Below are 25787 nucleotides of genomic sequence, written 5' to 3' on the forward strand. Positions count from 1 at the left end.
TAATACAAATGGTAGGGGCATGAGACAAGATGGAGCACATATTCTTCTACCCATTGCAAGAACTTGCTAGCATGAAAAGCAGTGTTTTGATGACCTAGACAAGCTAAATACAACTTCACGGTGAGCCAGCAGAAATTAATAGGTTTTTGATAGATGATGTTTTTCACTTGTGGTTAAGGAGTCTCTTTCACAGCATCATTGCTTATGTTTTGCCTGTACGTAGAGGTTCCAGCATGGATCAGGGTCTTGTTGTACAAGGTATCCTAAAAACAGGTAAGAAAAGTCAAGAACTTCAGTCTTGTGTTTCTAGGCTACTTTTTCACGGTCCTGACAACCTCAGTCTTGTGGTGAGTTTTCTACTGATACTAGTTGAAGTCTTTTTGAAGGAAAGAAGTCTGTTGGAGGGAACAAATACTTCCAGACTTTCAAAATGAACTATAAAGGGTTCTGACTCTTCAATCCAAAATCCATCAAATCTGTTTAATGAAAAAATATGGTAGCTAGACAGTACTTTTGTGCAATTTTACACCTTCTGTCTCAAATTAAAATATTTGGAGCTGTGGTGTCTATTCTTAAATCCCCACCCCCACCAGTAATTTTGCTCATATGTTATCCATAAATCTTGTCTGTTTCAAACATTCCAACTAATAGTTAGGCAAAACATTTAGCATAATGATATGATTAACAGAGTCCATTTTTTTGGCAGCCTGGATGTGTTTTTCTTAAACAAGCATTGCAGTTTATCCTGATTAGAGATAGGAAGGAATTATTCCTCCTCTTGGAGGTTTTTTCTTTTTTGTTTTTTGTTTTTGTTTTTTAATATGAGGATTTAGGGGTTCTGCATTCATTTTGCAGGAATATAATGTGTGATTTGGCCGTATCTTTGAAGTGGTAATATTATAAATCTCCCAATCACCATTGCCCAATCTGTTTTAGCATTCATGTGCCTAATTTCTGTTTGTAATCTGATTACTGGCTTGAGCTGCTCCAGCTTGCAGCCTATTGCTATGCATTTACTGTACTCCCTGGGACGCGATAGCCTGACAGCTCCACTCCTGTGCTATGAAAAATCTCTACACGATATTGCTAAGACAGGCCTAGGGCTGTGGCTGGTTGAGAATTAGCTGCTATTGTAGTTTCTCTTTGCTGAATCCTTTGTTTGTGCAACCATGTTCAGAAATCCTTGGATCTCCAGCTATTTGGGAAATGTTAAACACTCTGAGGAGCAAGGTAAGAGTTCCAAGTAAATAGAAGAAAATGCAGTTCATTTGTGTGTGTTTAGTCTCTCTCGTATATAAGTATGCATGTGTAAATATTGTTTGACTGGATCTTCTGCAGCCACATTAGCTGCTTTAGCAATCGGTATGCAGTTAGTCACCTAGGTTATTTCATTATTTCCTAAAGGACACTTTTGAAAGATCCGATTAGATGGATCTTTTAATAAGCTTAGCTTGCCACTGACTTAGGGCCTTTAAATATACTAAGTAATACTGGAAGGTTGCATCTACTTTTCTTTTTTTTTTTTTTTAAATTCAGCATTTTTAATTTCCTACGTATTAAACTATGGATAGTTGTTTTATCTGCTAGTTTGTATCTAGGAGGGAGGGGGACTAGATTGAACAAATGGTTAAACTTGTGAGCAAGTTTGATTTACACTTCAGTAAATATAGTCTTAATTTTAAATACAAATATTTAATATTGTTTTAATGTGATTGAGAGCATGTTTAGAATTCTTCAGTGAAAGAAGGAACAAAATGCTATTGCAAAGATTTTCCTTCTGTGTATCGGGTACTGTGAGGGTGGGGTTTTTTCTTTAACTATTGAATTAAGACTGTGTCAAACTGATGTTTCTCTTGTGGGCATATTTATTTTCTTTTGAAGCAGAGTTGTTTTACTTTTTCTCCTGCGTTTGTATTTAATTTTAAGACTTCCATATTGTAGTAAGTAAGTTTTATTGGACTTAATCCTCCCACATGGGGTTTAATTTGAACAGGAGGAAATACATAAAATATCAAAACTGTATAACAAAATATAATTGTCTGGTTGGATTTTCTGTGTTTGTGGGGGGCAAAGAGAGGAGCTCGCCCCTGTGAAATACAGCAAAGTTTTAAGATGTTTTTGAGGCATTATAGATGTGGTATGTATGAATGTTACTGAATGTGTTTAATGGGTAGCAAGAGTCAGACCGGCTTGTGTGCTCCCTCTTAGCAGCCCTTCTCCCTCCCTTCTCCCAGCAAAGCAATGAAAGCTACTTTCCTCCCTTCTCATATCCCCTCTCCAGTTTTGGCTAGGGTAGGGAGAATTTCTCTGTGGTCTGCCTGTGGTTTTCATGGTGGACAGCTGGTTTAGTGCCAAAAACTATAGCATGGGTTATAACCCGCTAGAATGGCTATAAATTTAAGATATTCCTGGTTCTGATTAGCTGAGCTGATACTGAGCTGGGCTTTTTAAGTTACTACATACTCTTCTCACAGTAATGTAAATCTGGACTTTTTAGAGGATACTTATGGCATGGAGTATTCTTTTTAATGTTGTAGTATAAAATATAATGATTTATATACCATTCATACTGTTTTTCTTATAATACTCTGTTTTGGTCTTAACAAGATGTTTCTGTGTAATCCGCATGCATTATTCTCCATTTACTTGGAAAGAGAAAATGAATGTTAACAAAAACAGGAAAAAGTTGCCTATTAAAGTTGAAGAATGCTATTAGCAAAGCTGCTTGAAATCTGCAGTGACTTGTAGCAGATGCCTAAAAAATGCTGTTTTGCACATTTTAAGCCTCTTTATCAAGCTGTTAAAATGGTCTTTTTTTCTTTTACTTTTTCTTTTCTCTCTGTTTTTTTAATGCGTTTACCTGGAGAGATGGCAGAAAGAAGTGGAAGAGAGGAGGGTGAAAACTTTTGAAAGGCATAGACAAAAGATACATTCTCTAAATTAAGACCTATATTGTCAGCTATAATAAGTTTCATTAAACCCTTTCTGCAAAAATAAGAAACATCCTACCAAGATTTTAAAATATTTTGTGTAAGCGAAAAATATTTTTTTGCCAGTTAATTCTTCTTTGAAATAGTTAAATCTCATTTCTGAGGTAAAGTAAAAGGGATGTTGCTGCTTTTGAAACGTTCTAAAGTCCAGGCTGTGTCTGTCTTTGAAAAATAAAATGAACACTGCGTCAGTGACCAATTGTTTATTAATTTAGGGTTTTGGGGTAGTTGACTTAACACAGATGGTACGGAAGGCAATTTTCCCATTGGGAGTAAATTATTAGTAGCTTCATGTGTTTTTCAACAACAGTCACAGACCAGGTGCTCCTCTGCTCCCTGGCGAGCAGTTCTCCAAGGTCTCTTAATAGCATCCTCATTGCTGAATGGAGGCAGCCGGTTCTTGGAGCACTGGTCATTGTTTACACCCTCTGATGATGCTCTTGACTGCAGAAATGAAAAAGTTAAATCTGGGGGGAGAGGGGGGAGATTGCCCATTGCTTGTTATGGTTCACAAAGGTTTGGGAACTAGTGGCTTTATAATACGTACTTTTTGAATATAAGGCTGCATCTGACACAGTCTTGCTCTCAGTGTAAACACATGTTCCTCTCTGAAAGTAAGCATGTTCTAAGGCAATTCCGGAAAAAATGGGAGCTTCCAAACAGTAGACAACCTTCAGAAATATTTCTGTCTTGGATAGTGTAATACTGTCGTTGCAACAGATCCTCAGCTGGGCATCTCTGCCTTCTGCAGTGAATATGCAGTTTTTATAGTATTGGTAGGCTGCAGCCAAAAGACTCTTGCTACTTGCAGCATTTCTCATTTGCAGAGTGCTTCATAAACATGTCTGCCGCCCATTTTATAGGCTGGAAAACTGAGTCAAGGAGTTTAAATGATAGCCCCAGGCTGCAGTGCTACACCGTGAATTAGATTAGAACATGGCAGTTCCATAAAGCGTTGACGCTTTTGATGTGTTTACTGTCTGTACTCATTTTAGCAACGTTTTGGTTTATTGTCATCTTGGACATGCCAGGTTATCCTCCTTTGACTAGAGGGAAGGCCTTTGTACAGTCTTTTCCACTGGAAAAGGACTGTGATTGGAGAGTATAACCTAGTTTCCGAAAAGTTTCCCGTTTATTAAAGCATCTTCACTATGGTGTGGTTTTTTTTCATTTCACAGATTTTGACAAAGGAAACTCAGTCAGATTTAAACCTTCACGATTGCTCCAAAGGAAGAGAGCGTTAAGGTAAGGTCAAGTTTTTCTTGCCCAGTGAAGATAACCGCTTGCATGATTGTAACTTGCAGTCATTGTTTAAATCTACATTTACTCTTTTGTCAGGGAAAATGATTATTGGTCCTCTTGCAGGACCAAGCCTTGGCATAAAGCAGATGCTCTGAACAGGTGTTAAAAACACCAACTGCCTCCTAAGTAATGTGAAAATTTATAGCTGGCATTGCTAAGGGAAGAGTCCCACCCTGCACTGAGCCTCCTGCCACTGCAATGCCCATTTTTCCTTCCATGGCACAGACACAGCACAGGCATTTGGTGAACCAGCTTGGAAAACTGATATGTCTGAAAAAGAAGGTGGCTGAAGTGGGTGAATTAATTATACAGCCATGCAGAGAGCTTTGTCAGCACACGGGAGGGGGACACCGCAGAGATGAATGGAGAGGTGACTTGCTGCTTCCTTGCCAGGGCCACGCTGCCTTGTGCCTGTAATCTTAGGGCACAGTTCCACAAGGCTGAGTATGGGGATATAGTTCACAGTTAAGCAAGGTGGCAGGTCACGTTTGCTCTCTCTTCCCATCCTCACTCAGACTGCCCTTTGGTGTCCACCTTTGTGCTTGCTGGACTCATTCATAATGGTGCAGAGAGGAGGTCAGGGAGTTGGGAAATGGCTCTTGCTCCAGCAACCAGCTGTTTTGTTGGCTCAGCTGCATAGGAATCCACCAGCCTTAGGCACCCAGGCTGACGTTTGCAAGCATCTTTTCAGTAAACACGCACCTTCTGGAGCGCACCTGATTCCCTGCCGTGTTGTTTCTTAGAGAAACGGAGGGAATATGTGTAAAAGACATATTGCATTATGGAAGGCAGGTAGGGGAAAGTAGAAATGAGAGTAGTAGAGAAGGATGTGACTGTAGAGTGGACCATTTACGTAAGAGTCCAGGGAAGGAAATTCTCCTGGAGGTAGACAGAGAAAAAAAATGAACACCAAGCACCTAGCTGGCAGGTATACAAGTGGATTTTCAAGCATGTGTTCCAATCACAAAATCTGAGTATATCACATAGCTTTAATCCAGATGGCAGGGCAGTGTTACCAGTGGCATTTGGATCAAACTTCTGCTTGCTTTTGGGCATGTAACTAGGTTAGTGGGACAGCTATTTAGAAACTGTATGCTGCTGCTGCAGCAGCAGATGAAGTTTTCAGCCTGGAATCCCTGATGTATAGAAGCAGCCCATACTTACTTTGGAAGTTGCATAGAGCAGTATAACTACTGAGACTATCAAATACTCTACTAATGCCACATTATACATTGTTTTTAAAGAAAAAGTATTGAGGTTGTGAAATATTGTTGCCTGTGTTTTAATAGGAATCTTGGGAATTTGTGAACATTGGAGAGTATAATGAGTTTGTTGGGAACCTGAGGCCAAACCACACACAAATCCTGTGCGAAACAAACTTGTGGGACCTCATGCTGTTGATTGCATTTCATGAACCATGATCCCAGGCTATATTTCAGGCAAGCAAAGGAGGAGAAGTTCCTCTTTCAGTATCCAGATTTAACAGGGCCTTTAAGAAGAAAGAGTTCTTGCAAACTTCTACAGTTTTTTGTTTTGTTTTCATTTAGAGAAACCCAAGTATGCCTTAAATTATTTTAATAATGAATGTGCATAGCCTAGCTGTTCAGTGCAGAAGCTCGTGGTGCTGCTGCTCGGAATCTGCACCTAGATTTATAGCGTGACTTGAGAAATTAAGCAAAGGTGAGTAGATGTAGTTGTGATACTTCTAGAATAGGGTTATGGATGAATTTGAAGGTACAATATACTTGGCAAGCCTAGTCTGATTGTCTGACTCTGCTTAAGCAACTAAATTGTTGTTGCAACTGCTCCTTTAGCAGAGAAACTAATAAAGCAGGGAGACATCTGGATAGATAGATCCCTTTGAGGAAAAAGGGAAGCCTTGGTGAGGAATTACTTAGGAGCATATTTTTTTTTAAAACCCTTATGAGTACTGTCCTGTAATTTTTTTTTTTTTGTACTAGTTGGAATTGCTTTAACATCATTCCGACTCAATTTAAATTCCTAATGAATGTTCTTACTGAATACTGTGACATGTCCTAAATATGCCGACTTTCATTTGTAGAACTAATTTTATATACGTATCTATAAATACCCAATTGTTTGGCTTGACTGTATCATCTTCAGAGCAGTGCTTTGTCTCTGAATTCTCTGTGCAAGTTAAAGCAATGTAGTCGATACACCAGTTTAAAAGACTTTGTGTTTCTAACATGCAGATATTTAAAACAAGCAATGCCACCTGCAGCTTTGCAAGAGAAAGCAAAAATACTTCTGAAGAGGAAAAACTCCTCCATTGTGGATAAAATAGTCAGTATATGAAAATAGTTAATCATTTAAAAATAAACAAGTAAATAAAAGTTGACAGTATGTCCAGAGGGAAATGGAAAATGAGGGCATAAGGGTAACTGTGAAGAGACTTGGACAAAGCAGATAACCTGTGGTGCCGTGTAGCCCAGCGAGGGTTAAGCTTAAGAAGTTTGTGGTTATTAAAAGAATTTTAATGAAATCTGCCAGTGAGCAAAGGTTGGAAGCCACCCTCCGTACAGAGGAGGAGGGCGCTCACATACAGGAAGAACTGGATGACCTTGAGGAGTAATAGAAAAGGGATGTAATGTAATAATACTAAGTGCACAGTTGTGCATTGGGGGCTGATAAATTTTTCTGTCACTTGCAACTGATGAAAGCAAAGCCTTGGCATATTAGTTTCTCATGCGGGATTGAGCAACCAATATAGTGTAGTTATAAAAAGGCAAATGTGTGGTTGATCCCGGCATTCATCTGGCTAGTCATATAATAATGCTTTCTCTATTAAAATTCCTATTTTTATGAGATACTGCTAAGACCTAGGTCTGGAATCAAGACTGTCCCATTCTGGACACCATATACAAAAAAGATGACTCAAAACTGGAACAGGTAGAGAGCATTTTTACAGATAATCAATGAAACTGAGAGCCTGCCTTGAGGAAGCTAAGTAGATATGGAAAACTTCTGTTAAGAAAAATAAGTAAGGTAACCAACAACACCGGCACAAGAACAAATGGATGGAAACCCAGTGAAAGACATTTAGACTGGGTTTAGAGGGTCTCTGGCTTCAGAGTCCCTGGAACTCCCTGAAGTGTGGAGGAAGGGGCAGGAGTGAACTTAACTAGTTTACAGTATTTAAAAGTTTGTTGAGGATCCACAATCAATCCAATAATACAATTCCTTTTAGAACCAGCAAGCTGGTGCCAGTCCTGATTCTGTATGATTTTACCCTTGGAAATTCATGTGGGATAGAGGCATAGTTATGGATGTTAGTGTGCACTTAATTTAAACAAAGATTTTTGCTGTATGAGGGGAATGCTTTTCTGTAGAGTCCCATGTTTATGAAAACTTAAGGTGCTGCACTGTCGCAAGCATTATGGAAGCAGTTGGAGATGCTGCTAAATAAAGCCCAGGTATTCCAAAGTCATGAGCTGGGTCCCTCAGCACTTCTGAGACAAGTATTAAGTAATCAAATTGATTTGACAAAATAAATTTTGGTTTCAATTTATTATTCACATTTTTCAAACTCATCCTCGGCCAAAAGTAGTAGAAACTGCTTTCAGATGGAAGCTGGGAGTCTCTCGACCTAGGGGTTCTCCAGAAGCTGTGTCTATAAGAAAGTAACGTATTGTGAGGCTAATAAGAATCAGGAGTGTTTGCAATGTGGGGTTAGGCATATAGAAACACACAGTTAACTGTCCGAGTCTCTGCCCAGTCTCAGATGACACACGCGCCTATTTGCTTGGGGCTGCTCTGTGCTATCTTTTTATTTTATTTTGTTTAGTTCCATTAAAGTGTTTTTGCCCTGTAAGGATACGCGGTTTTCTGTAATTGACAGCTTCTTGCAGCTCTTCACCTTCTATTTGCTATTTTCTGTAGTGGCTAACATTGCTTTTCTTGGCAGTACCTGGAATAATTTCTGTAAGTGCAGTTCTTGGAGATGATTTGCAGCAGGTGGCATGGTGCCTGAATGTGACACAGCCCAGTTTTTTTATTGTCATTTCAAGGGTTTTATTCTCTTCTCAATGTCTTCTTACAAAGGAATATTATTTATAAATGATAAAGAAGCAAATACTTTTTGGAGTTCATGTAAAATGTTGTTAGTCATTATATGTTAAAACTCTTTTCAATGAGAAATGTTCTTCTGGAATAGTGAGTACAGAATTTTTTCTTTTTTTACTATTTTTTCTTTTCTAGCCAAATAGCTGTGATGAAAGGGTATTCAATTCTTTAAAAAGCCATTTAAAAATCGTCCTAAGGAAGGATTTTCCAACAGTAAGGCTGTGCAATTTCTGTTGTCAGAATGATAGTAAATCATATGACACATCACTACCATGGCAAAATGAAGAGCCTAGGATCACTGTGGGGATTTGTATCTGTTACACCTGTCTACGCAGTTTACTGAAGGTTTTAAGACTAGTATTAAAGTTTTCTTATGCCTGGTTGGGGTATAATAATGGCAGAATACAGCTGTTTTCTCTCTATTTTTAGTAATTGGAGAGAAAAATCTCGCTGTGTTTACCCACGAGGAACAGTTCCTCCAAAAAGTCTCTAGACAGTATCTACTTTAGACCATTATGACACCTACATTTTACAGTTAAAATTTTGTATATTTAATTAACATATTTAAATAAGTATTTTGTGTCAGCTAAATGGGCATTTTTTCTGTTTTGAAAAGACAAGGTATAGAACTAAATGATCTGCTGCTCATATTAGTGTATTATAAGCCATATAAGATCCAGAGATCAGTGCAGTAACAACAATAGGGCAGTCGTGTGGAAGGCTTCTAGGTGGAGTGTACATACAGTACTGCATTTGATGAAATATGTTTTAATATTTATGGAGAATCATTTGATAGAGATTATTTCAAATGTAATTGCTAGTAGAGCATTTTGAAGGCAGTCTCCGGTCAGTAATTTAATGCAAAAATGTGTCACAGTCAGTTCCAAACAAGTTTCAAATTATGTTGGGTTTGGCTTTGTGAGTTTCTTGGGGTTATTTCTTATTTCATTCTTATGGAAAATATTTTCTTTGGTATCTCTGTTAGACTGTCTTGCAGTAAATTGGTTACATCTTGACTTTATTTGATTTGTAGCAGAAACATCCACAGTTCTGTAAACCAGATGTTGCTTTCAGTTTTCAGAAGGAGTTCTCATTTGAAGATAAAGAAGAACTTGCAAACAGCACAAAAGATATTGATGCTAATCTCTTAGCAGTACTTCCAAAAGGTAGGTAAGGGAGACACGTTATGAACACAAGTGGTAATTTAACCGCATGTGAAGTTCAGCCTATGCAAGTGCAAGGCACAGTTAAAATCACTTAGGCACGTGTTTTGTAAATGAATTTTTTCTTTTCCCTGTGAAGTATGCATAGGGGATGAAACAGGGGATGAACCACAACACTCTTTTACAAGGTCTTGTTACATCCCTGCTTCATAAAGTTCAGCTTTGTTTACCCAGTTTTCAATAGGTTAAGAAGTAGTTGAAATTCAAAACTTCAGAGAGGTTTCCTTGTACACTTAGATTAATACTGAATTCAAAGGTATTAACTTGGCTTGTAGTCATAGCTCTTTCCAGTCCCCTTCGGTGGTTGGTAGAATCACTGTGCTTGCATGACCAACCAACTACACGCTGAATTTTACTCTTGCATGCTGGAGGACCTGCACTACATATGGGTTTGGTTTTTGTTTGTTTGTTTGTTTGTTTTAAACTTCTGTCTTAGTCTGAATAACTTATGAAGAAAACAGCAGTTCCATCTTTTGACACAATTGAGGTAGAGGCAAGATTTAATTCTCTCAAATTATGTAGAGGGAATCACAATCTGCTTGGAAATAGTTCTTGATCAGTAAAGGGTGACATTTGACTGAAGAACTACGTGTAAATGGCATAAAGATGTTCCCTTCACTCAGGGATGTTGTGCATCTCAGAACTTCAGTTAAAATTGTGTGTGTGTTCTGATGGTGTTTTTACCCTTTTCAGGCAAACTGTAAGGCTAGATGCACTAATCCCAACATAAAGGAACTGGCTTGCTGTTTTAATGACATTTGTTGCAGAGTTCCTTTAGAAAGGAGCCCTTCTTCCAGCATAAGATTTAAGTGATATTTAAGTGATGTGCTTGCTTTTATAATATAATCATTACAGATGTTTAGAAAGAGACTTCATTGACACAGTGACGGAATAGAGTGATATGCATTTATACAGCACAGACTTCCTGAGAGCACTAGTCAGTAAGAATATGTAGTCCCTCATTATTCCATATACTTAGCCTTACAATCATGCTGGCCAACAAGTTAATTGTGAGAGCCTTCACTTGAGAAACCTTCTCTGTAAATTGCTTCTCAGTGAACTAATTTGTATTCCAAGATGTCTCTGTTTTCTAAGAAGTTCGTCTCATAATAAAGGCATCAGGTTTGGTGTGTACCAGACTTAAGAAAAAGGTAGCAGTGGGAGCTGATGGTTACATTCTGAGGGGACTACTTGAGGCCCAACACTTTTTCTGAAAATCCAGGTTATTTGTCCCATCTAGGGCCTAACTTTGATGCAGATTTGCACATGTTGGAAAATCAGAGGAATATATTTAATTTTCAACTGATACAGACTGAACTGAGGTTCAAAGAGTCTAGCTGAAGTCTCACACATTGCTGCCTGTAGTTAAGCATTGAACATGTTAGTATGCCTCTGCTAGCGTAAAGAGAAGATAAATGCTTCTCCAACCTTGTTTGTAGATCATCATCGTTCCAGATGAGGACAGGAGGAGGTAGGAACAAGGCTGGTAGGCTTCACTATTGTGTTAAATTTTCCTCAAAATGAAAATGTATATACCTATGTTACAATGGTTATTTACCATCTCTGAGAAATTAAGCCTCTGGCAGGTAAACTTTTGATCCACATCTATTCAGGCTTCACAAATATATGTGCTCACTCTCTACTAGGGACTTTTGGAAGGCTTGATTTAGTTTTTACAGCTTCTGTATTTTAAAAATAAAACTGTCACATGCCTGCAACTTTATCCACATGTATCCCCTCTGCTGTTATCAAAGAGGGCTTTCAGCAAAAACATATTTCTATTCTGTAACAAATGTTTCTGAGAGATTTCTGAATTCTGTAAGAAATCTTTCACCTTAATTTAAGGAGTTCTTTTAAACATTTTTATAAGGTGCACTCCAAATGTACTTTTGTTTTTTTTTTATTCTGGGAAGAGACATGGAACAATACTGCTTTTGCTAAATACTGGTATTATAAGGTAAATTCTGCTCAGAAGGTCTAAAGTAACCAAAATTAAGATGCCTTTTGACAGTCTACCTTAGAGGGTATCCTACCATAGCATCCTGCTCAATGCCCGAAAATAAAGTGTGAAGTTCAGGGCTGTTCCTGAACTGTGGCTGTTCTTCCTGTTGCCCTTAACTGTACTGACCAACCCTGCTTAGAAAGTGTGTTGGTGTGAAGTGACTTAGATAAGGAGCTTTTACTGTGAAATTAATTATTTTAAGCTTCTTTGTCTTTTCTTGTGTGCTGAATCAGATCTTTGTGCTACCTTTTAGGTAGAAGTGTTGTTATTCTTTAACGCTGTCATGGGTGTCTTTGAAATGGTGTAGTTTCTGATGGTCATGTGGAAAAACATCCCATGAACAGATGGAAAGTTGGCACCAACATATTCAAATTGCAAACTAAAAAAGAGAAACCCGATCTCCTAAGCTTGCAAGGGCCAACAGTGTCCTTGGGAGTGAAATTTCTCCAACTGGCTTTCATGTTTTGAAGTCAAACATTTTATTCAGCAAAAAGAAATCACTCGAGTAGAAGACTTCCTGCATATTATCTTCTTTTTTTACTTTTTTTTTTCCCCCTACCTTCCCAGAAGAAGAATATTGCTGAAACTGCTTCCACAAAAAAGCTCTGCAGATGTTGGCCAACCTAGCTGAAATTACTGTCTGGAATCTCAAGTGTGGAAAAAGTGTAAGGCAGCATAGAGTAGTCCCATGCTATTTTTGTCCCATCTTGTTTGGGAAGGTGTTGGAGAGATGCTTCGTGAGGCCAGTGCTCTTTTTAGGGCTGCAAAGCGGTAGTAGAATCTCTGGAACTTCAGCCAACACGTAGCAAGAGGGTGTTGAGCTAATGCTGCTGGGAGTTCTTTGGATGTTCCACATTTCTTGTACGCGGACGACTTATAGTCAAGTTTCCCTTTTGGGGGGGTGGGAAGAAGACGTTAGAATGTGAAGCTGTGCTTTAGAGCTTTACTAAAGCTGTGTAAAAGACCTGTTTCCTGATGATCGTTTTAGGGACTATATAAATCGGTGAATAGGGAAGAAAAATGATCAGGATTTGGATGGAATGTGGTTTTATTAACTGTGAGCTGTGGAGGCCTTTGACCTGTCTGAAGTGACAGAACAATTATGGTGTTTGTTTTGACCATTTTATGTATGTATAGCCAACAGATGGAACAGAAAACCTCTAATAGCCAGAGGAACAAACTTGAACAGAAGTAGATTTGGCAGAGGTGAGAGCAAAGAGAAATGATTTCCTTTGGTGTGAATGTAAGAGCAAGGCTGGTTTCATATGGATAAGTTCTCTGTTTAATACAGTTCCACTGCTAGCACAGCTTGAGTAGGCAGGGCAGCAGCGGGAACTGCTCACGCATTGAGAGAAATATCTATGAAAACACAACATAAGGGTTCATCTTTGCTTTGCTGTTGGTTCAGGATGCAAATTTTGCATTGCCCGAGTCCAGTTCCCATCCGTCTCCAGAGATCTGTGCCTGGAGTTTGACTTTCAGTGGCTATCTTGCCCTGTCAACCCGGTCAACAGCGTAGGCCTCCATCTGCTTTGCTGCAGATGCTGAAACTAGGCATGGAAGAGGTGTCCCTTGGGTTAGCACTGTGAAGTAGCTGCATACTTAGCTACTCTGCACTGCTAGTTGCATCAAATGTGTATGTATTAGATTTTTTTCATGGCATGATTACAATCAAATCTAAAATGACTAACCTGGCTTGAGAAATTGAAGCAGATAGCTTGAGTCTGCTTTCTGTAAAAATGTAGACTAAAGGAGTTGTTTTGGAGAGTGGCTCAGTTGATTTCTTACCCCTATTAATTGCACATTCTCAGTAGGCACTCATCTGTAGCCTCAGACACTATATTCATACCTCATTCATTTGCTTCTCTGAGTAGTCGTGATCAGAATACATTATTTCTTGCTGATCCAAGGCATTTTACCTAGTGGCTTTTCAGCACGAGGTTGATATGACAGCCAATGTCAATAGTATCTATCTGTATCTATGAGGTATGAGCACTGATATTGACTGCAGCAAACTTCCTGGGTACGTGTCAGCTAAGCTGAAAGCCTGACTTAGCCGTGCATGTGAGTTCTTGCAGTAGAGGAAAGGGAGGGAAGGTGCATCTGACCTTTAAAAGGGTAGTGTTTCAATAATGTTTATCTTCTAGGTATCTAGAGCGATGAAGTCTGGCACGGAAAAAAGCTGATAGATTTACCTCTGCAGTGGTGTGGAACAGTGTCTGCTAGGCAATTCTGACTCATCAGGCATTTCTGATGGCAATCTAGGGCTGATTTAGCAGGCTGTAGACTTCAGTTTGCTTTAACTTTTGATCCCTGGGTCAACAGGATCAGAACCCCAGAGGTGCATGGCATCAGAATAGGTACACACAGCTTTTAGCACCACATCTTTGCCAAAGCAATGATATGGGGGGGCAGGTAGGGGGTGGTTAGGCACACACACACCACCCAGTACACTGTGCATCCTTTGACAGCGTGGATGGTTTCTCTTCCTGGTGGTAAGAAGTCACATCACACTTGTTTATGTAGCACTTGCTGCTCCCGTGTGGTTTGCAAACATCACTGATAACTGTGCACATGTGTGTATATATAGGGATTACTTCATCTATCATGCCTCCTGTTGGTTCACTACTATTTTGTGAACTGTGACAGCTGTCTACTAGCACATAACACCACCAAACAGTTCAGGGGAAGAGAAGGATGTCCAATTAAAACTACAGAGGAAAATTAGAAAAGTAGAAAGTGATTAACCATGCAGGAGTATCATGAGGGTAAACAGTAATTTTCACTCCAACTATGAGTCACTGGGATTCTTGGAATTTGCTCAATATAAGGGAGTGGAGGAAAGTAAGGAATAGGGGACACTGTTTCTCTTTAAACATAGTCAATCCCCAACCTTTGTGCAGACAAGGCAAGCAATAATTCCATACTACTTGCTTTTGAAAGGGGTTGCTATAGTGTGTAAGCTTGACCTCAGCTAATCAAAATACAACTCTCCCAGTTTATACTACATCTTCAAAACTGCTAGGATGCATAGCAGATTCTAGCTGAGCCTGGAGGGTACCTAGAGGTACCTGGAGGGAAGGACTCCTCGGTGTTTACACCTATGTGTCTAATGCACTTTTGACAACACAAGCTTAATAAACTAGGAAAACAAGAGGAAAACGCTTGTTCCCCGACAAAAGCTATTTCAAACCTCTTAATTTTATTTGACTGTTCCTTCTTATTCTAAAGCCTTTTGGCAAGTTTCTGTGAGTTTCTGAAACTTAGTAGCTTATAAACTGTATAATCTTTTGTTGTCTCAGTTTCAGAATTAAGAAAACTGTTTGAACCAAACAACCAAGATTTTTTGGAAATGAAAAGGTAAAAAAAAAGTCTTCGGCCTGTAAAACAAAACACACAGCTTGTTTTGTTACCTCCTCTTAGAAACTCTCCCCTCAAATCTTCAAAGATGCCTGATTTCACAGTTTTTGCATCTTTTTCAGAAAAGAGAGAATAGCTAGACGCTTAGAGGGAATTGAAAATGATACACAACCTATGCTTCTACAAAACTGTCCAGGATCAGTCACACACCGTTTACTAGAGGAAGATACACCAAGGTATATGCGTGCAACTGATCCATACAGTCCCCACTTAGGTAAGTAGTATATATCAGTCAATCTTCCATTGCTGAATTACTTGATGTTTACTACCCTATCATTTGTGCAGTACATGGAGAAGAGTTTTATAGAAGAGCTGTGGCCAGGGTTTTTTTAACTTGCCTTTTAATTCTCCAGTTGTCTTATTTGAAAAAAGTTGATTATCCATATTGTTTTAAAACATCAATAATTGATATGAGTCTCTTAAAGAATTATAGCTAATACACATTTCTTAATCATTTGTATGTGCTTTTGGAGACATAAGTGCAAAAATGTAATATGTCTGTGCAGTCAGTAGTGCACTTTGATTTGTAAGAAAATGGGAAGCTCTTAGTTCACTCAATGTGAATGGTGGGTAGGATACCCGGAGTTTTGGGATGGACTTGCTCATACATGCTGTACTTTTGACAGGAAGATCAAATGAAGAGGAGGAAACTTCAGATTCTTCTGTAGAAAAACAACCCAGATCATCCAGATACCGAGCAGAAATCACAGGAGGTAATACAGAGCCCTTGTATAGTACAGGAAACATGGATGTCCAGGAACTAGAGTCAAAAGCAGAAAGAATAGCTAGGTACAAGGCAGAGAGGCGGCGCCAGCTGGCAGAAAAATATGGATTATCTCTTGATTCTGATTTGGATTCTGACTACTCATCCAGATATACGCGGGCAAGGAAAGATCCCGACAGCGTGGAAAGAAAGGGAGTGAGAAGTGAAAGGCAAGATGATGAAAACAAAGATTGTGGCTCCCTGTATTTGTCCAGGACTGAGATAAAGGAGTCAAAGAGTGTGATTTCTGAATCCAAAGAGTACTCCAGCCATGAAAAAGATGGTGTTCCAGATGAAGAAGACCTCTCAAATGAAAAGAGTGATAGAAAAGCAGATCATGACAGTGCCATTAGACAGGCTTCTGACCCTTCAGCAACTTTGGATAGTTATGTCTCCCTTTCACTTTCTGGACGAGAATCTTCCTCCTGTAATGAAGTGCCAATATCACCAAAGCAAACCCCCAGAGAGTCCCTTTCTTCACCAAAGCGGGCAGCCTCACCAATCCATTTGCAGAATGACCAGCCCTTGCACAGTAACATCAGGCAAAGGTAAGCATGACTTTTGTTTGTTCGTTTATACAGTAGATTTCTTTATCTTAATTATCTTCTGCAACAGTGTCTACAGTATTTATGAGAATGTATTTGTTACCCTTGAAGAATATATTTTGTAGCTTTGGGTGTCTCAGGCTGGATTAGTTGGGTTTATTGAATCACAGTGTGTTTCTGATACAAGGAAGTGGGTATCTATTTCTATGATTAGATACGTCCTTGGTTTCACTTTATATTTATAGAATTTATGCTAAAATTAGGCCCTTTGGAGGCGGTGAGTGGAATAACTGATTAAGATATTGACACAAACTAGAAATTGAAGCAGTTTCCTTTTTTCCTCTATAGCCTGTAATTGTTTGGGTGGGGGTTTCCAAGTAAAGACAAGTTGTTTCTCAGTGAAGATTTGAATAGCTTCATGATGACTTCTGCCAAAATAAAACAAGTCTCAGAGTTAAAAGCTGAAAAGAGTCTTGGGTCACTTGAAATAATAGTTGATTTGTTTTCCTGCTGTGAAAGTGTAAAAGCCCTTTTGAACTGTGATAGTTAATATTTTAGATAATATTGGGGGCGGAGGGGGGGGGGGGTGTGAAAGGGCAGAGGGGAGAGTTACAATTCCATGCTGAATTTGGAGAACGTAGCCTCCCTCATGGTATGCTGAATTACTTCAGATGTGACAAATTTAGGGTAACTGGATTCTTCCAGAAGGGAAAAAAAAAATAGTTTTCACTGATTTCAGAATGCAGTTTCACACTGTAGTGCAAAACAGACTGTGTAAGTGTTACGGTGACTGAAAACAATGCATGACTAAGAATTTTTTAAAAGTAGTATTTTCTCTAAGTGTGATTCTTTAATTTCTAAGTGGGTGGATAAATGGAAAAGAATAACTGCAAAAACTTCAGTTAAAATGTTGCAGCTAAAAATTATGTAAATTGTAATGAGAACTTAATTGTAAACACATCTGCATCATGCTGAGCAGTGCTGACTGTTTCTAAAAAAACTGAAAGGAACTGGCATAAACTGAACTGTTTGCACTTTTAGACATTTTTTTGCAGTAGGTTCAGAAACAAGCTACCTCGACTGAACTTCTTTATCCTTCCCATCAAAATCGCAAAACTTGATTCTTATTTGTTGTGGTCTTTCTTACTAACTCATACAAGCATACCTTGAAGTTTGAATGAGGAAGCAATCTTCCATGTCAAAGGTTAACTACCTGGTGGATTGTCATCTATTTAGAGTGCCTGTAAACTGCTCAAAAGTACTTACCCGCCTTTTTTTGTTTCACTTTATTGCATAGGACACACCAGTAGTAGTCTCTTAATATGTTTTTCATAGCTTTTCATTGTTCAGGTGACTTCTAATCCTGCTCACCTTCTTTTGCGTGGATATGTGGCTATATGAGCTCTCATTGGACTCTGCCAATTAAGCCAAAATTTTAAAGGAATATTGTCATTTCAAAAAAGCCATCAGAGGGAAAGTAAGCCAACATACTTAGGAAATACTATCTTATATTTAGTTTATGTTTTAAGCTTACAATTCTTCTACTACAGTAAGGAAAATACTCATCGCAGGGTCATCCATACAACTGAGACCAGAGTTGTACTGAAACTCCTTGAGCTGAATAGGTTATTCCAGGCTCCAAAAAACTTGCCTCTGAAGCAGTCTCAGCTCAAATACTACAAAATATTATCCCTTATCTTCAAATGGTTGTTTTGAGATAAAACTCTTGACTAATCCAGTTACTGATAGGAATGGATATGGAGCAATGGACCTTTGGCAGGTTTTTTTCTTTGGTTTATAAGGTGAAGGAAGGTACAAAGTTTTCATCTGCTCATTCACAGATTAGCCTTTAATGTGGAGATACCAGGTCTCCTTATAAAGCTCTTTCATTTTTAGCTAACAAGTGTGTTTTTTCTAATGTAAACCATTTACAAGTTCAGACTGAGCAGGCTGAAGGCATTATCAAATCATTCACAAATTTCAGCTGTTTCTTTTTAAAGCTGCCACTTCTGTCATTACCTAGTTTTTTGTAATAAAAGATGCTGCGAAAGTTGGGCAGAAGAGAAATAATTAAGGAAACAGTGTTTTTAATGGGGGCCTACTTCTTCATTTGTTAAAAGTTGTATGTCCCTACAAGATCTAATGCTGTGTGAAACACTAAAGGGTCAGCTGTGTTTGGCAAGCACTGGAGGCAGGCCCCTTCTGCAAGGTCTTCCTTTTTTTGAGACTTAGTTGTTCTCTGTTTCCAGCTAATGAAATGGTAAGAGCCATTTTCAGGTGGGTTCTGGTGTTAGGACAGTTCCAGAGTTTAAACTCCATCCCATTTGTGGTATGGTTGTTTTTACTTCTCTGCTCTGCAGTAGTGCTGTACTAACAAATGAGACTGGGGCAAAAGCAGCAGGAGTAAGTCATAACTTAATACAAATTGCTGACTGCCTTATCACTAATTTCAGATTCTTTCTGGACCAGGCTTGGGTCGGTATTTGCATAAAACACGTTTCCCACAGTTACTGTCTGTTTTATCTTTTGAAGGAAATCACGTGCACCCACCAAGATGTGGTGTAGCTCTTACAGCAGCCAAGAGTTTAAACTTAGGATTTGGTCTCTTGTTTGGATACGCGTGTAGGCAGTAGGTGGTATTTTAAAGGCCCAGTTGCCAAGAGCCCTGTTCTTCATTTTAGTACCCCTAACAGCTTCTAGTGCCAGTATGTACTCACTGGTGTGATATTCAGAGATTTAAGAATAACCTCTCAGAAACTCTTGTCCCTGTTTCTGAGTGGTAAAGAAGTCATTGCCTATTTCCATACAGTCTGTTTAAAGTTACCGTGTGGTAGTCTCCTATAAGGCCATTTGCACAAGCAAAATAAGAGCTAACACCAGCTTTCCAGGTGGCTGCTGTTTTGAAGTCAGTTACACATTATGTAGTTTGCAAAATTGTTTTCGTTAAATTTAAATTTGCTGAGTTCAAATTGGAAAATAAATGCAGCTTGCTTTGGAATAGATATGAAAGCTTTGTGCCTTAAGTCCTAAGACGATTTAATAATTAATCCTATTATCCATCACTGAGAAGACAACAAAGTGCTGAGAAGGTATCATTTGACATTGTCTGCATTTGGCTGCTGAAGTGGCTGATTAACTCTAAATTCAAAACATGGCTTGTGTTCTTCTGACTGCTCTCTTCAAAGGAGGAATGATCAAGTACAAATAATTGCTGCTTGGGCCATGCCCACTATAAAAATGTGCCAAAGTACACATCAAGAGATGAGAAGGAAGTTTGCTTGCTTCAAAGCAGTTCTAGCTACCTGGTCAGCTCCTGTGAAAGTTTTTTACCCCCTATTTAGTCAGTTCCTTTAGGAATGCAAAAACATTTGGAAAAACAAAAGGTGTTTTAACGGTCCGTGTTTGACTTTGTTCTAAGCTTGATTTGGATAAGGTGACAACTATAGGTGAGTTCTCAAATTTAAACTTATTTGCAGTAAATGCACTGTTATCTTAAGAACAGTCGTTGATTTGACCTTTTTCAGCTATTTTTATTAGAAGACCAGCTAAGAAAAATTGAAGTAGATGACCTGGAGCTTAATTTGGGAATTTCCTCCCAAATGGCTCTACTGCAATACGAGGAGGTCTTTCAGATGTAGCTATAGGTAATGGAAAGCAGACTGGCCGCTCGCCACCTCTGGGGAGTTTGTTTGTAAACGTTAGTGTGGCCCGACAGTCTGTGCTTCCAAGGTTAAAAGTATTTGATGTGATCTACGGTTGCTGAGGGACTGTAGATGAAGGTGGGCAATAGGAAAGTATTTCAGAAACTGTACGTAGGTAGTCCGCAGACGCCCTTTCCTGTTAAGTTTGCAGTGCTCTTGTTTCTTTTTATGCTTTCAGCTCCAAAATGGAAACAGAATAAAGTCAAGACAAGATCAAATTGGGGGTTACTTTGTTTTTTAAGCTTTTCCTTTCGCCTGTCACCTAGTGACACCAGCATGTTTTTCTTGAGCTAGCTGGGTTTGCGTTTCTGAAGCTTTTGTCGTACAGTGCTACAAGAGGACAGAGGAGTTCCAGCTGCTCTTGTGAATTTCTTAGGAAGTATGATATAGCCATCTGAATTTCTGACTTCATTAAATGCATGTTACTACTTCATTTTGGACCCAGCAGTCTTTACCACTTTAAACCACAAATTAAAGGAATGGATTTTTAGCAACTTTTCTGGGTGTCCTTACATAAACCCTTCAAACTGACCTGCAATGGCAAATGGCAAAAATAAGATTGTGTAATTGCTTTCACTTCTCAAATTCTGGACAATGTACACTTGGTAAAGTTACCTTTGCAGAATATTTAACATTCAGAACACCTTTTAGATGGTTGTGGAATTAATATGATTGTTTCGTAGTTTACCACCTTTCAGTTTGATTAACGTGCTGTGCTTTTATTTTCATGAACAGTCCTCTGTAATTGAGTAATCAGAAAACAAAAAAAGCAGTGGGGAGGGAAGATTGGGAGGAAACGACGGGAGCATGTGTTGAGATCTCAAAAATTGCCTGAAGTTCTGTTTTCTATAGTAGTGCAGGGAAAGCAAAACCTGAATGGTTTCTTCAGAAAGATTCGGAAGGGGACACACCTTCACTTATCAGCTGGCCCTCCAGGTATCATAAAATGTAGCTGTGTGGCTAACAACCAGACTACAAACCTCCCCGTTCTTTCCCTTTACTCTGTCTTCATTTAACACTTGCCTTTAATTTTCCTTTAACAGCAGCAAGTTAGAAAGTGTTGTTTCTTGTGGATAAACAGCTGTTGAAACTTTTCTGAAGCATCTACTTATATCATAATTTAAAACCAATTGGTATTTTGATGAAGAAGTACAAATGCCTCTAGCTTCTTCCACAGCTACTATCATTCTGGCTTCCACTAATTTTTATAACTTCCTATTGTATCCCACTTTGCACTCTGCAAACCAGAACATTTTTACATGACACGCCAATCCACCTTAGCATTCCCTACAATTAATTCCTTGAATTCCAAAGGAGATGGTACAAGAGAAGTAAAAAATTTATATTGAAATGTAAAGCAAGATCTTGATCAGAGCTACAAACAGCTGCTTTCTCCCAGTTTGCTAACACATACAGTTAGCCCACCATGGGAAGCATTGCAGGAAGGCTCTTTTCCATGTCCCTAATTAAAGTAATTCTTATAACCCAGTACTAACATCAGTGTGGATGTTCTGGAGAATGCTTGGTATGTGTAGTTTAAAGCATCACTTTTTCAGACTGAACACACTTTCTGTGCTTAAGTAACTTTGAGAAGTTTCCCTGATAGGTGCACCAATCCTCAGAGATAAGAAACACCAAAATATTACAAAAGTTGCTGTTTCAGATAACTTTGGATATCCTGAATTATTATCTCAGATATTAATTTGCCTTTTTTTTAAATCTTGCTTTTTTTTTAATAACGTAAACTCCAAAAAGTTGGTTGGTAGCAAGCCTGGAATTGCACATACTTTGGGCTGGATTACTTACTTTCAAATAAGGAGCTAGTCTCCTATTGTACTTGAGTTTTCCTCCTTCTCCAGAATTAAAATAATTTTTTATACCCTTTTGGGAGGGGAGGAGGTACAGGGCTTTCATTTTTAATACTGTGTATGCGATATTTACAAACACTCGCCCTGTAAGCAGTCCGAACACTCCGCGTGGCTGGAAAGCTGCTGGAGAGCTTCCCTGCAGTTGTAGTCATAGAGCAAAGGCTGCCTCCGGCTGCACGTGTTTGCCTTCCGTTAGTGGAGTCGCATTAAGTGCCTAAAGGTAGAATGTGACTCTGTTTTGCATGGATGTTACACAAGTCTAGAGGCGTTTCTAGACAATACACTGAAGTAAGGTAACTTTTGGGAACGTTCCTGTAAGTTTTGCATGCTAGAATGTAATGAAATGTTTTAAAACAGAATGCCTGGTTTGGTTTGGGCTTTTTTAATCCTTTTCTCCCCTGCAAGCCCTCTGAGTAGCAACAGCCATGCCATAGTTTCACTTTGGGCTTTAAGGCTTGCACTTTCAACATTTTTTTTCTCACTTACTGAAACAGGTTACACTACGTGTAATATTTTAGATGTCTTATATGATACACAAAAGCACAAGTAACAAAGTCTCTGGCAAAGCATCTGAAGGGCTAGGTGGAGATAACAACATGTTTTTACATCCCTTTCCCTAACGCAACAGCATCTTGATATGATGTAAGCTGCCCAGTGTTTAGACATCTTCAAAAATCTGACTACATATATGATTGCCAATGGAATTTGCAATTTCAGGCTGAACCCAACATTTTGATAATATAAAAAGCAGTTTTGATCATCTTGTTTGTTTGAGACTATGGGTATGTGCTGTCTGACAAACGCAGTTGTGACCTCATGGGAACATGCTGTACATTTTCAGAGCTTGCTCAGTTACCTTCTCGGGAGTCATGCACATTCGAGGGCCTGTGAATCACTTGAATGTTTTTGAGCAATGTTACTGCTAAGATTCGGGGGGGGGGGGGGGAAGGAAGTGGTTGCATCATAAGATTACTTTCTTTTATGTATTGATTGCTTTTTATTTTAATACGATGTTGCTGTCTGTACCCACAGTAGGTGTCTGTGTTCCTTCCCTGATTGGGTATTGCTGTTCACAGCTTTAATCCTTTTTCTTTCTTAAAGAGTAAAAGTTAGAGAGAAACTGGTGAAAGAGGAAAGTGCTCGTGGAAGCCCTGAACTTGTCACAGACACAGTATCTCAGAGAAAATCCCATCCAGTGCCAGCCCACTACATGCCTCTTCAGACAGAAACGTCTGCCTTTGATAGGGTTATAAATCAGCCCGTCAGTTCAGTCCGCCAACCAATACATGGCTATATTCAGCCTGCTGGCATTGCTCACACAGCTCAGCTGATGGCAACAGAAGAACCAGCAAACAACTCTGTTGGCAGCCTCCTCCTACCAGACAATGTTAGCCTCTTAACAAAACCGTCAGCAGCCACTGCATCAGAGAGTGAAAAGAAAGAGGCACTTGGTTATGGAGCAAAGCCTGATGAAAAAGATTCCTTGGAGGGTGAACAGGCTTCCAAAGGCAGAAGACCAATTTTGCCATCTGAGATTCGCAAGCAAGGGAAGAACCACGAAGGCCTCTTTGGAGGAGGAGAATTGGATACCCCCATGGGGAGTTCCTCTTTCGCAAGCAAGCTGAAAGTTAACTCAGAAGTTCAGAGAGAGCTGGAGTGCAATAAGAGGCAGGTTTCTGAGCAGCAGTTTAAGACCCCTGAGAACATAGAAAGGAGTGAAGCTGTTATGTACATACAGAGTGGGTCAGTATCGCAGCCTGCCAAGGCAAAAGCTCCTGTTCGGAAGGTGTCGACAGCAAAGCACAAAGTCCTGACTCGCTCAATGTCTGATTATACTGTGGCTCCTAAGCTAGAAGCTTTTAAAAGTAAGGAGAGCGTGGAAGCAAATGCACCAAACGGTGAGATTGGCATGGTTGACACAAAAGTCTCTGTTGCCCAGCTCCGTAATGTCTTTCTGGAGACTGCTAATGCCAACAAGAAAACGGATCTGTAGGTGACATTTCAAACGTATTTTCGTGTGAAACTTGCACGTCCTTGGCAAAAATTACACACACTCAACAGCAGTTGTGTTCGGCACTTAAAGCACACAGCTTAGCTCTCACCAGTGTGTACTGGAGGCTGAGATGGTTTGAATCCCGCTTTTGTGCTTCTGCTTGCTAGTGCAAGTTGTGATGTGGGGTAGCTGGAATGTGTACGTCTGTGCATGTTACCGGAGGAGCATGCAGAGTGATCTCTAGTGAATTGTTGAGATGCTTACATCTGTGCTTTACTTCTCTCTTCTATTTTCTTTTCTATGCGCTTTCTATCATGTGGTTTAAAAGTGAATCTCGGTTTGAGATGTCAACGGCAGGTAGCACTTTGTCTGCCAATGGTGACCGTGAAAGAGGGCCACGAAGGCCGAGGCGCTATTTTTCTCCTGGTGAAAATAGAAAGACTTCTGAGAGATTTAAAACTCAACCTATAACGTCCGCAGAACGAAAGGAGACAGATAGGTAGGCACATATGTAGCTCTGTGTAGCGTTCTGGTGCAGGTAGACATGAACAAGCTTGTGAAGAGACTTTGTTCATTTATTAGCATAAATATTTTGCAAGGTTATTGTTTCTCTTTAAAAACAATCATTTGTTATAGCTTCTTATAAAATAAAAACCAAAATACTGCCAACAAAAACAATTCGTTGCAAATCCCCCCCATGTAAAATGGTGAACAATGAAATATCATAAAGTATTATAGCTGTTCGAGTCTGTCTAATGATAAATACTTTTGTCTGTTTTTATATAGTTTCCTTTCCATCTACTCTGCTTTATCATTCACTTTTTTTGTAAACAACCAAAGCTACATATTTTATGTTAAAAGAGCTGGCAGCAAATCTTAGACTTTTATCTTCTGCAAGATGAACTGGAAATCGTTTTCCTTTACTGTATTTAAGTTTGGCTGCAATTGCTTGCCTTTCTGCTTTATTAAAGGATGTCAAAGTGGAAACTGTTGAAGCTTGAAAAATAGATTAAGTTTTCCCACTCTTAAGACTTTTGAGGTCCTGCTACTTCAGATGGAGTTTGAATTTAATTTTTGATGTCTCGTTTCCAACTAACTTCTTTCTGTTTGATAATTTTTTGCTAGGTCAATTTTGAGTGCAGAAATACCAACTGCTGAAGGTATGTTAGTATACTATTTTCTAAGGGAGAAATGGGAGAAAATGTGTTTTGTGTTAACTGGAGAACTATTTGATAATGCAAACAAAGTCCACTTGAAAATAACTATCATTACCCATAATATGTTTGAAGTACCACTTTGGCCGTGTCTACTACAGACTTGATTTCAAATTCATTTAAGTCCAGAAGTCTGTCTATGGATACCGGACTTCATATGGGAGGCAAGGGGGGGAATGGCTCAACACTTTTCAACATTGTTTTTTTTTTTTTTTTCCTGATTTAGACAATAAATAAGCTAGTTGATGGGGGAAAAAAAAATAAACATTTTAATCAACGGTCTAGGACTAACAACTAAAAAAACCTTACTGTAGTGCGAAACATACTGGTAACCTGTTTTCTAGCTAAGGAAGCTGCAAGATGCTGTTGATTAAATGATATAATTGTCTGCCATCTTGCTTCTCTCCCTCTTGTCACTCTCGGCAAGCCTGGCACAAATTAAGTAGGTAATCTCATGAGCAGCTAAATTTAGATTTAATGCCTTATGCTATTTGAAAGCTAATATTCCCTACAGCTTTGAGATGCTGGCTCTTGGATCTGGAGGATGCTGATTTCAGCTCCTAAGGATACCAGTTGAGCCTCTGAAAAATGGGGACACAAGGTGGTAATCAGAATAACCAGCTTCCAGGAGAGACCATTTTGTATGGCCAGCTAGTAGAAAAGAGATGTTCTGTGTAGCATGA

The 25787-nt window shown here is 39.1% G+C and overlaps 1 protein-coding gene across 22 annotated transcripts in view; it reads left to right on the forward strand.

The window, feature by feature from the left end:
* SVIL (supervillin) overlaps positions 1 to 25787 on the forward strand; it is a 142498-nt gene that overhangs the window by 68360 nt on the left and 48351 nt on the right. For 13 of the 22 annotated variants that reach the window (XM_087777815.1, XM_087777702.1, XM_087777712.1 and 10 more), the window contains 9 exons: positions 4169 to 4235; positions 9450 to 9541; positions 14903 to 14960; positions 15083 to 15234; positions 15647 to 16331; positions 20882 to 20965; positions 22999 to 23886; positions 24219 to 24389; positions 25016 to 25050. In XM_087777815.1, the coding sequence (XP_087633941.1) occupies positions 14953 to 14960; positions 15083 to 15234; positions 15647 to 16331; positions 20882 to 20965; positions 22999 to 23886; positions 24219 to 24389; positions 25016 to 25050 (2023 nt within the window). In that variant the 5' untranslated portion in view covers positions 4169 to 4235; positions 9450 to 9541; positions 14903 to 14952. The remainder of the gene's footprint in view (positions 1 to 4168; positions 4236 to 9449; positions 9542 to 14902; positions 14961 to 15082; positions 15235 to 15646; positions 16332 to 20881; positions 20966 to 22998; positions 23887 to 24218; positions 24390 to 25015; positions 25051 to 25787) is intronic. The other 9 variants (XM_087777723.1, XM_087777873.1, XM_087777864.1 and 6 more) reach the window with 5 other exon arrangements.

The sequence above is a fragment of the Nipponia nippon genome, unplaced genomic scaffold (assembly GCF_047370975.1).
Source record: "Nipponia nippon isolate SJK-2023a ecotype South Korea unplaced genomic scaffold, ASM4737097v1 scaffold_1, whole genome shotgun sequence".
Taxonomy (NCBI): domain Eukaryota; kingdom Metazoa; phylum Chordata; class Aves; order Pelecaniformes; family Threskiornithidae; genus Nipponia; species Nipponia nippon.